This window comes from Cynoglossus semilaevis, chromosome 19, assembly GCF_000523025.1.
Source record: "Cynoglossus semilaevis isolate Cse_v1.0 chromosome 19, Cse_v1.0, whole genome shotgun sequence".
Lineage (NCBI taxonomy): Eukaryota > Metazoa > Chordata > Actinopteri > Pleuronectiformes > Cynoglossidae > Cynoglossus > Cynoglossus semilaevis.
Window position 1 is genome coordinate 5221353 of NC_024325.1, and position 15931 is coordinate 5237283.

General features: G+C 40.4%; 1 protein-coding gene across 2 annotated transcripts in view; it reads right to left on the bottom strand.

Moving 5' to 3' along the window:
- Positions 1-3110: 3110 nt before the first annotated feature.
- Positions 3111-15931, bottom strand: part of LOC103394963 (pbx/knotted 1 homeobox 2) — an 81163-nt gene continuing 68342 nt past the window's right edge. For both annotated transcript variants that reach the window (XM_008332470.3, XM_017041829.2), the window contains 7 exons: positions 12501-12686; positions 12181-12316; positions 10904-11001; positions 7649-7768; positions 7489-7565; positions 6025-6185; positions 3111-4778 (listed from right to left, as the gene is read on the bottom strand). In XM_008332470.3, the coding sequence (XP_008330692.1) occupies positions 4507-4778; positions 6025-6185; positions 7489-7565; positions 7649-7768; positions 10904-11001; positions 12181-12316; positions 12501-12686 (1050 nt within the window). In that variant the 3' untranslated portion in view covers positions 3111-4506. The remainder of the gene's footprint in view (positions 4779-6024; positions 6186-7488; positions 7566-7648; positions 7769-10903; positions 11002-12180; positions 12317-12500; positions 12687-15931) is intronic.

Sequence of the window (15931 nt, forward strand, 5' to 3'; positions counted from 1 at the left end):
TGGAAAGTCTCAACCTTTTGTGCGTTTGTGTGTGTGAGGCTGCTCCGTGTTTAAAGACCGACCAGGTTCCACTATTTGCATATTGAGAACTATGCCCTAGTTTCACTCATTGATATGCAAACATTTAATGCAGCCGCCAGTATTTTCCATTTTAGCATCTTGTATTCGCCGCAGCGTGAACCCTGCTGACCTGAAGTGAACCATTATATACAGCAACAACCTGACTCCTAAAAAACAATGGTTAATGATTCATGAGGAGTCCTTCTGCTGTAGCTGATGCCAGCCCATGATAAATTGAAAACTCCCACCTTTGCTAATACATGGAATACATTATCATATTTACACGTTATCCATCCGCTCCTCCAGCTGCTGTTGTTTCTGCTCAGCTGTGAATGTTGGCGCCTGTGGCCGTCTGACCTGCAACACTGTCCAGTGTGGAGTAATCTGCTGTGAGGCTAACCTTCACTAACGTGGCTGATTTTCCTGTAAACTTCTGAGTGTTCCCTGAGGTGATATGAATGCCTGATATTAAGTAACCTTTTACCGCAGAGCATAGTGGGTGTAAATGCAGCCGATTCTGAATACAATTTGCATGTAATCCTGCGTGGGTCGGTTCTCTGCTGTCCCCCCCACACACCCCCCGCCCATTATCCACAATAATGCAGATTAGGTTAATAGTTGACTTTGGATTGACCATAGGTGTGAATGTGAGCGTGAATGGTTGCTGTCATGGACTGGTAATTGTTCAGGATATACTCCATCACTGCCTGTTGACTGCTGGGATTGAACCTGGACCCCCTGAGACCCTGAACAGGATTAAGTTTTAGAAGATGAATGAATGTATATATCTGAGTTTGAACAGAGGCTCCTTCGTTAGCAGTTATCTGAGGAAAACAGGTGGGTGAAAGGTTGGGTGGTTGATCTCCCCCATCACGGACAAATCACAGGGTAGAGTGAATGGTAATGAGGGGGTGGGACAGTAGACCCGTGACAGGAAAACACTGAAAGCAATGTTTAGTCTTTCAATCCTGCAATCTGGACAAGTGACAGAAAAAAACAACACACACACACACACACACCCGCAGAACCCTGCTGATTTTCCAAGAGTCCAAATCCGTACCTTTACATGTTTAATTATTAAAATCAGTCTATTGAAACACAATAGATTATGACAACAAGGTGTACAAATGAAATAGAAATATCTCCTATTGTCTGTCACTTGTTCTGGAAGAGCCATTTAAAAAAGAGCAATCGAGAAAAGAACACCGATGAGCAACAAACTTCACAATGAACAATCAGAACATTCAATATAACATGTTTGTGGTTTTCTAGACATCTTCACATTAGGAACAAGTGATTCCATTTCGTTGTTTAAATACAAAAACGGAACGCCGAAATTGATTCACAGTTCAAAAAAGAAAAAAAGAAAAATCCTTCACGTGGCGTTGAGACGTAACCACTCTGTTTTGTTTTCCTTCGTTTTTTTTTAACTTCTCTTCTGCATCGTCTTTAAAATCATCCCTCAGTGTGAAATAGTTTGACACATGAGGGTGTCCAAAGTCAGCGGCCATGTTTGTTTGGCATCTCTCAATGCTGAGATGCAGGGAGGAGACGTCCGCGGTGACTGGCGGTGCATGTCATGCTATTTTTTTTGTGACAGAATCTCCCAGGGTCACGAAAGTACATGAGCAGTTTTGACAGTTGAGGGTTTAAGTCAAGCGTTTGTGTGTGTTTACGAGGCCGACAGTCACTTCATCAGCCTTTCTGCATAAACCACGCAGAAGTTACCGCCGTCGTGCTGCTCCTTCAGTCCACACAGGAAACAAAGTGAATAAATATGCAAACCTTAAACACCAGAATGCAAACGTACACAAGATATGTGCTGTCAGAATACACGGGTTTACCACATGATTCTTTTTTTCTTATTTTTATTAAGTAATAATGTTTTTTTTCTAAAAAGTTGTCTTTCTAAAGTCATGCCTGAAAACGTTTCATTTCTGCAACGCCGTTCCCTCCCCGAGGAGGAGGAAACACGTCGCACATGAGTGTTGTTCAACCTGAGAGAGAGTGAGTCATTTTAAAGTGTGTGAGTGATGTCTCCCACACACAGTCACTTCTGTAGATTTATGCACAACTTCGTCCCCACCCGACGCCCCCAATCTCTTTCTGTGCCTCACTTTTATTTTAGGAAGTGAAGTGACACATGAACTGCAGTGTTCAGCCGTGGACTGTCAGCTGCAGGCGTGTGTGTGTGCAGAAATGTGCTGTTCCAAAATATGGAGCTGCCGTCTGGTTTGTATATAACGTCGAGGAGCTGAAACGTCTCACACAAAAATGTGAGCATTCATTAAAGATATGGAAATGGTTCAAGGGACGTTATTACATTTTTACTGACGGTGTTGGATTAATGAAATAGTTTTAATGGTATCACTGGAATTAACATTTATGCAATTTAGCACTTTAAGCAATGTGCATAATAAACAATAATAAACTAAAACTATTGAAAAGTGTTTTTTACTTACAATTGTTGCTGCATTTGTCAAACATATTTATTATTTTTAGAAATGAATACCTGCAACAAACGTTCTTCTTTTAATCAAACTTTTAGTCACTGTGAGTTGAGAGTTTCCCCAATAATTTTTCCACCTAAGATCATATTCTCACAGAGTGGCCGTAAAGATGTTGTTAAAACAAAAGTATGAATAAAATGATATGACTGATATTAAACCTAAAGTGCAAAAAAGCAAAACTTTTATTCACTTCATGCACTGGGTGTCTGGTCTTAAAGCCTTATGAACTTCTTAATGTTGGACAGTAAATGAAGCCACCGGCTCATTTCCTGTCTACGCTGTGGACATTTTCCAACGTTTAAATAAACTCTCCAAAGACTTCGTTTTTGACAGGATACTTGACAAACGTCTAGGCCACACTCAGACACACATGTCAAACTCAGACCCGGGATATTTTTCCAAATAAAACATCCTGGTCGCTGATAATCACTAAAAATTAACAGGGTCACAGTTCATTTCATGTGATCATTTCTGCAGAAGAGATTTTGTTCAGGTGTAAATTGAGTGTCATTTAATCTTTTTTATTTTCATCTATGTTGACTTTGCACAGTTTGGAAGATTTTTTTTTTTTTACCTTAAAAACCAGAAGTTTTTCCAGTGTTTTGATTGATAGCATTTTACAGTCTGAGTGAGAATATATTTGAAATGTTTGTTCAAGTGTCTCGCAGGGATTCATTTCCATTTCTGTGGATTTGTTGTTTACCAAAAAGATTGAAAACTGTCAGTAAAAACACGAAAATTATTTTCTTGTCCTTTTGCGTAATGAATAAATGTCAATGCTGATGCTCAAACTATGGTACAAGTTGAAGGTTTTTTTCTAGGGGGGGGTCATTCTGAAAATGGGTCAGAATTTAGGAAAAATTAAGAACTGCCTCAAAGAGGACGAGCAGAAACCTGTGCCAGACGGGAAGAAACGTTTCACAGAGCAGATAACAGATGAAACACTCGCAGAGTTAGTGGCTAAAGAAGGCAAACAAACAGTGAAGTAGTGAGTGGACACTGGAGTGATGCACTTTCCTCAGGCTTCTTTCCCACCAGCGACATTAAAATAAATGTAGTAGCAGGTTGTTTTAGCACCATGAGGAGCAGAGGGGTTGGGTAAATAATCGTTCTCAGGGTGATTCTAAAACCCACTGAGTCTACCTGCGGTTTCATTATTTTCTATTGTTACCTTTTTAATTAATTTTCTTTATTTTGTGACTCCCTCTGAGCCGTTTGCTGTTTTTGTTTCATTAGTCTAGGTTAATGAAATGTGATCAAGGTTTAACAGTGGAAGGTGGGGCTCTTCTCCGTGGAGCCGCAGACCAAGAAAGCACAGAACAGAACAAGCTTCAGTGACAACCCATGACAGTGACTTAGTTGCGGCACAGCGTGAAAAGGAGGTGTTGACGTGGAGGTGGGCTGTGATGAGCCGAACTGTGAAGCAGGAAGTGTGGGCAGTCGACTGTAGCTGAAATAGCATTGCGCAGTTTGAAGCTGCTACATTAGCAGTTTAACTTTGAGTTTCCAATTGAAATGCACTGTTATCATCATCATCATCATCATCATCATCAGCAGCAGCAGCAGCAGCAGCATGTCTCTTAGAACCTCAGTTTCATTAGCTTCATATCAATGTGGTGGTGATTTCATTCATAATGTAAGTTGATCGTGAGAGAGAAAAAAAGAAAAGTGCAACCATCCCAACATTTCTCGTGCTCAGTAAACACACCAAGGCATTTACTGTTAAAAAGTCAACCACCACATTATTATTATTATTCAGTTCTATATTCAATGTCTTAAACTATGATCATCATGATTGACATTAAGCTCCGCAGATGGATCCGTGTTCAAAAGGGGAAAAAAAGCAGGATTTGCCCTTTAACGCCTAAAAAGTCATGTAGCATAAAAATAGTTAGTGTGTGGCTGCACTGAAGAGACACCTGTCACCAAAGTTCCTCTACTCCAGGTCCTCGTTGTGCTCCATGCTCAGATTCCTCCGTCCTCGTCCTCTGCCTGACATTTGTCTGCCTCTGTCATCTTCCTCATCCTCTATATCCTCCTCCTCCTCTTCTTCCTCCTCCATTCCTTCCTCCTCTTCCTCCTCCTCCTCCTCTTCGTCGTCTTCCTCGGTGCCGTCCATGGAGTCGTCGGCTCCTAGCATGGCCTGCTGCATGGCCAGGGTGGCGGAGTCTGAGGACAGGGACTGTAGGCTGTCCAAACTCATTGGGTCTGAGGGAAGACAGCAGTGGGGGGAAAATAAAACAGCACATTAACTGTGTGTTATAAACCCGCTGTGCTCTGAAATGTTTGCTTAGCAACATCACTTCAGCCGTCTCACTCAAGCAGTTATTTTAAGACACACTTTTCTGAATGTATAAACTCCATTAAAGGTACAGTTCACTAGAATTCTCCACAAGACAAAATAGTAAAAAAAATCTCCCTAAATCTGTTGTTCCCATAGTCGGGAAAGCTGTTTTAGAAACAAAATCCAAATCAAACCTGGACATTGAAAAATAACTAATATTATGAGTCTCACAGCTAAAACCTTATTCTTAAAAGATCTGCAGCACAAGCAAAATTGCACAGCAGTCAGTGAACAATACAGGTGAGAGATCAGGGTTTTTTTCTCACTGCTAAAAAAAAGTGGAAATCCATTGATTTAGTATTTGATTTTTTGAGAAGGAGGTCGTTTTTTGCTCTTTTTTTTTTTAACAAAAGCTACAAATGTGAGCAGGGGTGTGACAATAGTCAAATCTATAAATAGGGGGCGCTGCAGAAAGAAAAACTGACTTGGAGTATTTGCAAAGACAACAGGAATTACTACAGTCAACATGTCTGTATTTTCCTTTTTGTTACATTTCTTCCATCGTCCATTGAGGGACTGATCAAAGAGTCTAGTATTATATAAAGTATAAACTTCTTGAAAAAGTTTTCTCAAAGGAATGACATTTGTTGTTGCATCACTTTGCTAATTTAAGGCAGAAAGAACGTTCATTCTGTGCCAGCTGTGATGTTTCTATCACACGGTGCATTTCTGTTATCAAGTATGTGATGTCTGGTGAGTCAACTGGCTTAAAACTACAAAACAAAAACAGCTACTGGCATCGAAGCCAAAAGTGCTTTAAATCTATGTTCTACTCTCTGGGGCTCACATAGAAAAGTCCATTCTGTCGACATGAGTGATGTTATTTACAGCTGTCTCTCTGATTTATAACCCACAAAGTTCAAATCTAAAGTTTGGGCACAGGCTTAGATAAATATCATGATTCCTGCAGAACAAATAGAATTTCTCCGTCATCTAAAATCTCAAATTTGTTGTTTTTGGACTCTTTTCTTTTCATAAACGTTGGACAAGGAACAACAGTGCCACCCTGTGGTTATCATCAAACTAAGCAGACTAAACTGTACGTCTATTCTACAGTGTACTCGTGATCTAATGATATAATTGTGATCACACTGTAAGAGTTATTCCCACTTTGAGATCTGTGACTCTGCAAAACTCCTGCCACGATGGAGTCGGGCCAGAAGCGTTGTGTCGGACGGTGCTGCGACTTCATTTTCTTGGCTTTAGGGGATGGATCTGGGTTACTGGCATCTAGCATTGGCTGTAGGATACGCCTGCGAGCGTTGATGAACCTGCATCACAGACAAAGATATTAAGATTAGTTTTTCTTATTAGAATAAGTGTCTGAAATCTGTTGTCGAAGGAAAGAAGTGGAAATACACATAAATAAAGAAGAATAACCAAGAGTAAATTATGTTACAATCCCAACCAATAATTTTATAATACATATAGTACTTAAACCCATAAATATTACAGATTACTAGCAAATTCTTTATTTACCTGCTTTGCCAGATGTTGGATCAAGCGTTACGACATGTTACCATATAAAAAAAACAAAAAGTAGAACTGGCCTAAATAAAAGTAAATTCATCTGCTATTCCAATTATACAAAAGACAGCTGTAGTATGCAGTGAATGTGCCAAATAAGTTACTAAGGCCACATTCAGTCCTGATGTATTTTGACTGGGCTGCATATTTGTGAAATGAAGTGAGCCACATACACACACTAGTGTAAGTACTTGAGGTACATCTGTAGCTTACAAGTATAAGATATTGTATGTGATATCTTAAAAATTCAGTGTTGAGATTCAATGTATGAAAATCTACTGCACTTATATTCAAATATCAGAAAATAAAGGCAGGTACAAAGTGCTAACCTGTTTGGGTGTGGCTAAAATACTAAATAAATAAAACATTATTAAAATAATTCTTATAAAGAAAATATAATGATGTCATTCTGTCATTTGAAGAAATACACACTTCCATACCTAGTGTTTTGTCAAAGACACAGTTAAGTATTGCCTTATTCAAATCTAGTATAGTTTTAAAATATGTTCCATTATTATCTATAAAATAAACAAAATCCAAATGATTTAATATATAATAATAAAAAGTATTTACAGCCACGTGACTTATCTGTCACTAAAGACTAAATATTCATCTTACATAAACATATTCTTGATGTATTTATGTCATCTAAAATTTAAAACAAAATGCAGTATTACTTTCCAGTGGACTCACCACCCACAGGGAGGTTTAGGTCGTGTGGTACGGTGCAGTGTGATGTGGGTGGGGACTGCTGCCCCCGTGACCCGGTAACGGATAAGAGGATGAAAATGGATGGATGGATGGATGCAGTATTACTCATATAATGTATAAAGCAACTAATTTATGTCGTGACATGCAAAAAAGTAATTTGCACTCGGATGCACTGGAGGTAAAACAACACAAGATGGCGCTATTGTTTAAGCGCTTACTAAAGCACTGAAGTTTACTTTAAGTGTCACTTAATGTTCCCACTGCAGCAACATTAAGAGTCTTTACATGTACGTGCAGTGGTTTTACGGCTGTGGTTACACTGTGTCAGCGTCTCACCAGTTGTTCACTTGTAAAAGGGTTAGATTTGTCTGTGCAGCAATCTGTCTTTTCTCGTCCTCTGTTGGATATGGGTGCTGGAAAAACACCAGGAGAAAAGAGGTTAGTTTTACATTTTGGACATGAGAGTAAAACCTCAAAGACCTGCTCTCTGTCTCACCATGAGATGCTGGAAGAGCCAGGAGCGCATGATGTTGGTGGCATGTTTGGGAAGGACCCCCCTCTTATTTTTGGACTTCTTGTCTTCGCTGTCCAACAGGGATGACAGGTCCAGGTTCACCTTTACGACAGATGGTGGAGGGAGAGAAGGATTGAGAAAAAGGGAAGAAAGAAAAAAGGAGACAGATGCTGGAGCTTAGTTATTGTTTCCACAGAAACAAAGAGAGGATAAAAAAAAATCTCCTTTCAGCCGGGAGAGAAGCGACACCTCTTCAGGTGTCACCATGGTAACGTAGTTTGAGTAATGATACTTAAACAACATCCTTGACTGTGCGGAAACACAAGAGGGTCAGTAGCCTGTTTGGTGCTTGGACAAGTTTAACTCCACCACCAGTTCAGGGTGAAGTGAGCCTCAAGGTTGAAAGTAAGTGCTTCACAGCGTCTAGTCCTGCAGTAGTCAGGAGCTGGTAGAAAGAGCAACGGTGTTTCCTGAGCCAGTTTCTGTGTTCAGTGACAAAGAACTATTTGGTCGTAATTGTCTGAAGGACTAGATGATCTGAGTTTTGAGCTTTCTGACCACCTGCAGTTTAAATGCATCTGTTTGGTCTGTTCTAGTTCCATTCATGAGTACGGTATATTAGTAAAGATCTTTTTAGATTTCAGACACTGCTGTAGTCACAATGGCTGGGCAGAAGTGCAGAGATTTAATTCATTCTATATGGTACATTTAGGTTCTGCTTGGTTGACACTGTGTTCTATGAGCCTGCGCCTCCAGTCCGACAGCATGCAGAGGTGTCTCAACAGATTGCAGTTGCTCAACCGAAGACAGTAAACGCATCGCAGGTGTTAATGGTCTACTGTTTAACAGATCAATGCTTTTTTCTAACTCTAAATGAATCTATCTGACATTCAGAGCAACGTATTGATCTGAAAATCATGAACAGCTAAAGACAATATTATGAACTTCGACAGAGGAAATTAACCTCTGTCCATTTTGTCAAGTGGAAAATGTCTTCTAAACATATGACATACACCTTTATATATATTAGCTGCAGATTACATTATTTTACAAGATGAACCGACATCCAGTTACTAACCCAGGAGAGGACATTCCATTTCCTCCTTATAAACCCTGGACTTCAGTATATTTTCAATCACACTGGAGCCACAGCTTCGTGCACATCCCTTTGTATGGCACAGTTGATAACAGTTACTTCTGACTTTTGGATACAATTTATCACGTTCTTTGAAGAATGCTCCAGTTGAGAAATGGAGTGAAAAAAAAGGACAAACCAAGACACCTTTTGGATACTGACTGTGACACTGAGGACTCTGTCACAAAATTCTTTCATCAGATTTTTCTAGATTTTTTCTTTCTCACAACATTTTACTGACACTTCTGTGTTTTCGCTGTGGGGACAGTGTTCTTTGTGTTGTGTGCCTCCTTCTCCAAACACAGGTACCATCTCAATGGACAAAAAGTCCAAAGTGAAAAAAACCCCACATATGTACAGATGCACTGCTTCTGTGTGTTTAGAATATGTTTTAAAACAGCTCATTTGAACAGCGGTCACTGGGCTCAAGAATCAGGCAAGGCTGGAATTCATATGAATATTTCAAATATATATTTGCATGAACTATACATTACACATCTGCAGGCTGGTATCATGTGATCGACCTTTCTCTCAGCTCCCACCAGTCCTGGCAACAGGGCTGTTCTGGGAGACAGTTGGACTGGAGTGAATAAATTGGTGGAACCATGCGTGTGATCACTCATCAGTGTAAGTAGTAGCGAGGCTGAGTTCAATTCCCTGCCTGTGTGTTAGACCTCCATGCCCGGGTATCTGTTGTTCACAGAGTTATCACGGACAGAATGACCAGCCTGGATGTCAACGTCTCTCCAGGTCAGGAGAGCTGCATAGTTAGCTCTGTGACAACTTCAACACAACTATGATGTTCAATAAATAATGTATCTATCCGAATGAAGAAGAAAAAAAGTCTGAAAATGATCTACCGTAAAAACAGTTCTGTCCCCAAGGGGGCGCATAGCAGAGAATAATTGAGAACCACTGGGTTAAACCAAAGATCCATGTAGACAAGCTGAGGAGTATGAAGATACTGACAAAAATGTCAACTTTCTCACAATGACTGTGACCAACGCCCGACCGACGTTGGCTGACCAACGTCCAGCCATCTTCTTGCAAATGAAATTCCCCAGCATTTGTTTATATGTTCTCTCACACAGCAGTTTGTTTGGTGTGGGCCACACAGCTCAGTCTTTGGAGCGCTGTCTTTGTCCTATGTTTTGACTGTTGTTTAATGAGCCAGCACCAATTATCCAGGTCAGATTCCTCCCTTCGTAGGCAGCAAAACAAAGGCATTCTAACTTTGCAAAGACCAAGTGTCCTCTAAACAGACCTCACAAGGAGTCAAGTGCACAACGTTCCCTACATTTGGAGGAGACACTCATCAGACGCTGTCCTGTGGACAAGGAGTTCCAAAGGTTCTGTCCCCACTCAGCTATTTGCCAAACAAGGTTTGTCCTCCTCCCTGCGGCGTCCCCCCCGCGTCCTCGCTACGGTGCTACACACACATATTGGATTTGATGAACACTCTTAATTCAAATAATGCCCAACGGCCCACAGCTATGTTGTTTATTTGATTAGTATTAAAGAGTACGAAGTCCATTCATTTGCACAACCACCTCGCGCAGAATAAACAACGCCAGAGGAAAATAAATGAGAGGGAAACACTGACAGTAGAAATGTGTCCTTGTGTCATATAAAAGTCATTCATGTTGGGGTTAGCTGCTTCAAACCCTTTTCATAGAGAGCTGATAAAATGTTTGTGGGCATAATATTTCCTGTCCATAATACTTTACTCTCCTCCTCAGGAGTCAAGAGGTTTTTGTGCAATACGTTAAAAAAATGACTCAAAATGTCAGGGGTAACTTTGAAGTTTCCTCCATCTGTTTAAATCAATACCATTGATCATTAATTGAAGTTAAAGGATCAATAAAATGCACCTGTCATTCACTCTTCTACCTTCAGTAATGTAAACACATCACACAATGTGAACAAACAATTTCCATTTTAGGTCTCAGCAGACCGGATCGAGTTCAGACAGACACAATGAAAAGGCGCCCGGCGGGCATTCTGGGAAATATGGATTGTCCTTGATTAAAAAGAAAAAAGAAAAACAGAAGAAATGAATTGACAACATTTTGGCTGTAACATCAGCAGCCCACTGCTGTTACCTGCGAGTTCTGGATCTGAATGGTTCCTGGCGGCAGTGCCTGCGTTAACACTTGCCCTTGTGATGTCACCATGGCAACTGGCTGGTACAGGGTCCCACCTGAGGGGATAATTTGCCTTCATGAGTATCAAGTGATTTCAGGAGCAACTGGCAGCCTCATCCCACACAACCACCAGAGCCTTATTAGCTTCCTGCCAGCCCGGCAAACAAAAACAAGGCAAACAAGAGAAATGATTAAATAAATTCAAGGTGCATTAGTTCCCTTTGAACCCAAAAAGGATGACAGAGTGTTTCTGCTTCTGGCTTAATAAGGCTTGATCTTCACACTCCTACTTTCACTCTGTTTGAGCTCCTCGATTTGTAGCGATCAAACACAGGGACATTGATTTATTTTGTGTTAAAAGGGAATTCCTCAGGACAGGATTGACATTCCTGCAGCAGAGACCGAGGCCAGGACGTATCATGGACGTATCACAGAACATCAGTCACCGCTGATGAAGTGAAGTAAATTATCTCCTCATTATTATTAGGCTGCTCAACCTTAGGCTCCAGTGTTTAAAATATGCAAACCACACCAAAGACCTGGATGTTAGTTTTTAATCACATTTTCAGGATTAACTTGTTTTTTTTTTCTTCCCCACTGAGCTACTGTGACTAATACATTCCTAGCCTGGATTATGATATAATTTAATCCAGGTGTGATGTCACTCTGATGTCAGTGTAACTTCATGCAACCCTGCATGACAAAGTGAAAGCCAATATAGAATCAGATTAAATGTGCAAACATTTTAATTTAATTAGGATATACTGTATGTTTGTATAGTCAATAACGCACTGGAGAGATTACCAATGAATATTAATGTTGAAATTCATGACAGCACTGAGTACTTATATTTTCATAAACAGAAGTATGTTATGTTAGCTAAGAATGGAGTATTACAATGACGTTCAAGGTTCAAGGTATGTAACCCGAGTGTCTCATTAGCGAAGGTGGTTTACTGTAAATGTACTACAAACAGAGATACTTGAGGTATATGTCCTGAAATTTACTCAACATAATTTATTCAAACAAATTATTCAAAAAATATAAGCAAAGAAAAAAGTAATAAATATGCGTTAAATCCGAATGCTGCTGTTAATGTGTCTGTTGTTTTGTTAAGAGCAGGACAGGCTAGGCTAATGAAAATAGAAGAAGACAAAAGAAGTCAATGTGGCACCTGGTTTTAGTGTTTGTCTGTGAGAGAGAGTGTGTGAGTGTGTGTGTCAACACATGCTTACCTGAAACCACTTGTGAGTTGATGGTAGTCATGGAGACATTGCCCTGTTGCAGACCCCCGGCAGGCACCACAATCCCAGACGGGTTAACAGAGCTGGAGACAGAGGTCATGGATGGAGAGGAGGTCTGAATTAGTTCCTGGGGGATCACAGAGAGACACTAGTGAGTAAACATGAGGAGGTTGCACTGTTTGTCACTGGAAAAAAAACTCCCAACAGCAAAATCAACCTGGTGATAAATGGCACACTTGGGATGTTGGGGAGTGCTACACTGAGAGGGATACAAGAACTAAGACGTAAAACACTTCTTATTCATGACTGACCTGCTGCATGTTGAGACTGGTGTGTGACGGTGAGTAAGGTCCTCCCAGGTCGTTACGCAGGAGGTTGTCACTGTGCATCTTTGTCTTCAGGCAGGTGATGTAGCGATTGCAAAAATCTTTGCAGAGCTCATTGACTTTCTCTAATTCCAGGAGGTGGATCCTCAGAACCTGAATGGCCTTCACCATCTAAACAAAGCACGAAAGTCGAGAAAAAAAAACACTGGTTGTAATTACACTACAATGGCCATGTGGAGCCATAACAACAGCACTTGTACAGCACTTTCAATGGAGTGAAAGCATTTGAATGGATTGTCTCCATTGTTGGCAGCTGCCCAGATACATAATTAGGTTGAATATTTGGCAGATCATAAAGGATTCACAGAAAAACCCCTGTTTCTGTTATTCCAAAGGATGGGAAAATGGACAAGGATTTATTCATGTATGTCCAGATACTTTTGTCAGCTCGGGAAAAAAATCCCCAAAGAGAATGCCAGAAAAAAGCAGGAACCTAAGCTGACATGTTTACAGTCAATTCTACAGGATGCCATGTGACTTTTATTGATACTTAGGGAGTGACTGTCATTTTTCTGTGTTCCAATGATATACGCAGACTCCATGAAGAGGCAGCACCTGTCATCCCATCATCCTGCTGCTCCCCAAGACAGTGATTAAAAAAACATAAAAAAACATATATTCAAGCCTTGTCCATCAGAAGTGAAAGCTGCCTGGTTCTGAAACTGTGTTTCAATTCTGGTTTCCTAACAATTGGATATTGTTTGGGTTATTTTCATCAGATTAGGGAAACTTTGTGTTTCACATGAAACAATGATAGAGTATTTTTGTAGTGAGTATTCAGACGGTATCAAGGCCAAACAAAACTGAGGAAGGTTTTGCAGATGTTTCCTTTAGGAGTTTATGATGTGCATTTTACAGACGGCCCTGAATCAGCGTTCATCACCAAGTCAGGCCAGGGAGGAGCTTTTACAATAAGAGAGGTCAAATATATAGCTGACAAATATATGAGGTCAAATATATATCTGACAATATTTTTGGCCTGAGTTGGATTGCAGCAACGACAATAACAACAATCACAACAACAACAATAATAATTATTATTATCATTATTTTTATCAGTGCTGTCAGTAGATTAATCACAGGGTAGTTGTGGATTAATCGGAATAATTGTGATTAATCACAATCTTAATTAATCTTAAATCAATCAGGATATATAATAGGTTCATGAGAGAAAAACAATGAGTGATTGGTCGGTGGAATTATTACCGTGTACAGCCTTCTGCCCATGTGTTAAAATGTGAAATTTTAATCTGATTAATCTTCATAAATAGTTAACAGGATTAACACATTCGTTTAGACTGCCCTAACCACTGCTAATGATTTTGTGCCTTTGTGTCTCGACCAAATCGTTTTTTGTTTCGTCTCACAGCTTAGTGACATCCATAACATTATTACTGACCGATCACTTCTTTCGTCAAACACAAACAACACTGAAACATCACGCAGAAGAGCTGTTCGACTCGACTGAGGTCGAATTCACTCGTTCAGAGGGTCACAGAGTGTATCTGCCCCTGCGTACACCAGCAAGGTTTCAACCCTCTTTGTGTATTTTCTCCTATATCTGTTAAAAGATTAAAATCTGCCATGAAAGCTCACATGGAACCAGTCAATATCAGCCGCCAACCTCGATTTTTACCTCCCAGGATGAGGATAGCAGTGTAAAACTAAGCTTATCAATGCCAGGATTTTTTTGTTTATTTCTTTGTATATTAATCATACGTTTAAAACATTTTTAATATGTGGGTTTTTTTATGTTTTTTATGGATAGGATTGTATTTGCTACATTTACATTTTTGGTGCTGAACATTGAAAATTTCTCAAACTCATCTACCTTTTCATCCACAGCATGACTTTTCTCCACACTTCGCACCGTCAAAGTCAGCACTCGATGTCAACAGAGGGGACAGGAAAGTCCTCAGTCAAGGAGGAGATAAATCAGCTAATTGAACTGGGCTGGCTTAATCAGGGGACAGTAACATGACTACCCTCTAAAACAGTAACTGCCCTGTGGGAAGAATGCCCACGCCCAGTGTCTCATAAAACACACAGATGCAGAATTAATTGACTGTACAGCACTTGTCAGCCTGCCACCACCACTACTGTAACAGCATCATTGCCCTCTTTTTTTCCTTTGTTGTGTCTGGCTTCAGTTTGGCCTGTTTCTGTTTGTTTGTTTCACTGACCAACATCAGCATCCTCCAAGCCCTAACTTGTAATCACTGCGCTGTAACAAAATGAAACAAACCACTGGGTTTTACTGTATAAATGACTGGCAGATGACGTTAGGTTGCAGTAAAAACAGTAACTGGGCTTTTCCACTGCATTGAGATGAGTTCATATCGTTTCCCAATATTATAACAAACAAAAAGAAAACTGTGAAACTAGAGTCCACCACAGAAGGGGTTTTCAACTAGCGGTCCACAGCCTCATAGTGGTCCATGAAGGTATTGAGAGTGGTCCTTGGTTTTGTAGTTGTCACCTGATCTGACATTCAGGCAGTGGTGGCCTAGTGGTGAAGGAGGCGGACTTCGGTCTGGAAGGCCCCAGGTTCGAATCCACCAACTGCCAGGTTGCCACTGAGATGCACTGAGCATGGCATCGTCCTCAAGCACTGCTCCCCGGGCGCCGACCATGGCTGCCCACTGTTCACTTTGGTGATGGGTTAAATGCAGAGGGCAAATTTCGTTGTGCATGGTGTGCTGTGCTGTGCTGTGTCACAATGACCAATAAAGATAAGTTTTTAATTCCAAGGCTTTTGGCCTTTGCAACAAATTAAAAAAATTAAGAAATAGAAGAATCCTGCATTTTGCCCATTGACTCATTTCTGGGGCAGAAGTGATTGCAGAAAGCGACAGAAATTGTGCTTCCTTCTATGGTTACTAGAACCATCTTTCACCACTAGACTAAAGACTAAGGAGCAAGGCTGGATTCAGAGAATGATATGGGACTGTTCCTATTCAGCACTGTACTGACAGGAACAAACAGATGCTGCAATTCACAACACCCAATAATAACACTAACAAGAAAAGGAAAAAACAGAAAAAAAACCATAACAAAACTACAACAAAAGTAATCAGAACACCTGTTCTTGGTCTGAACAACAGTGGTCCCCAGGTTACTTCCTGATCAGCTCAATGGCGATAGAAAATAATTGAAAACCTCTGTATCCAGTGTGGAGTGTTGGCCCAGTGACTTCTGTATCTTAATCTCAAGTGTTGGGCAGTAAATGTTGGACAAATGTTCCGATATTTTATGACTATAATACAATCCAGAGCCAGAACCCCATAAAGATGCTGTTCTGTTTGTTTGGAAAACAATTCCCACTCCCTCAAAACAATACCTAAGGTGTGATGTGT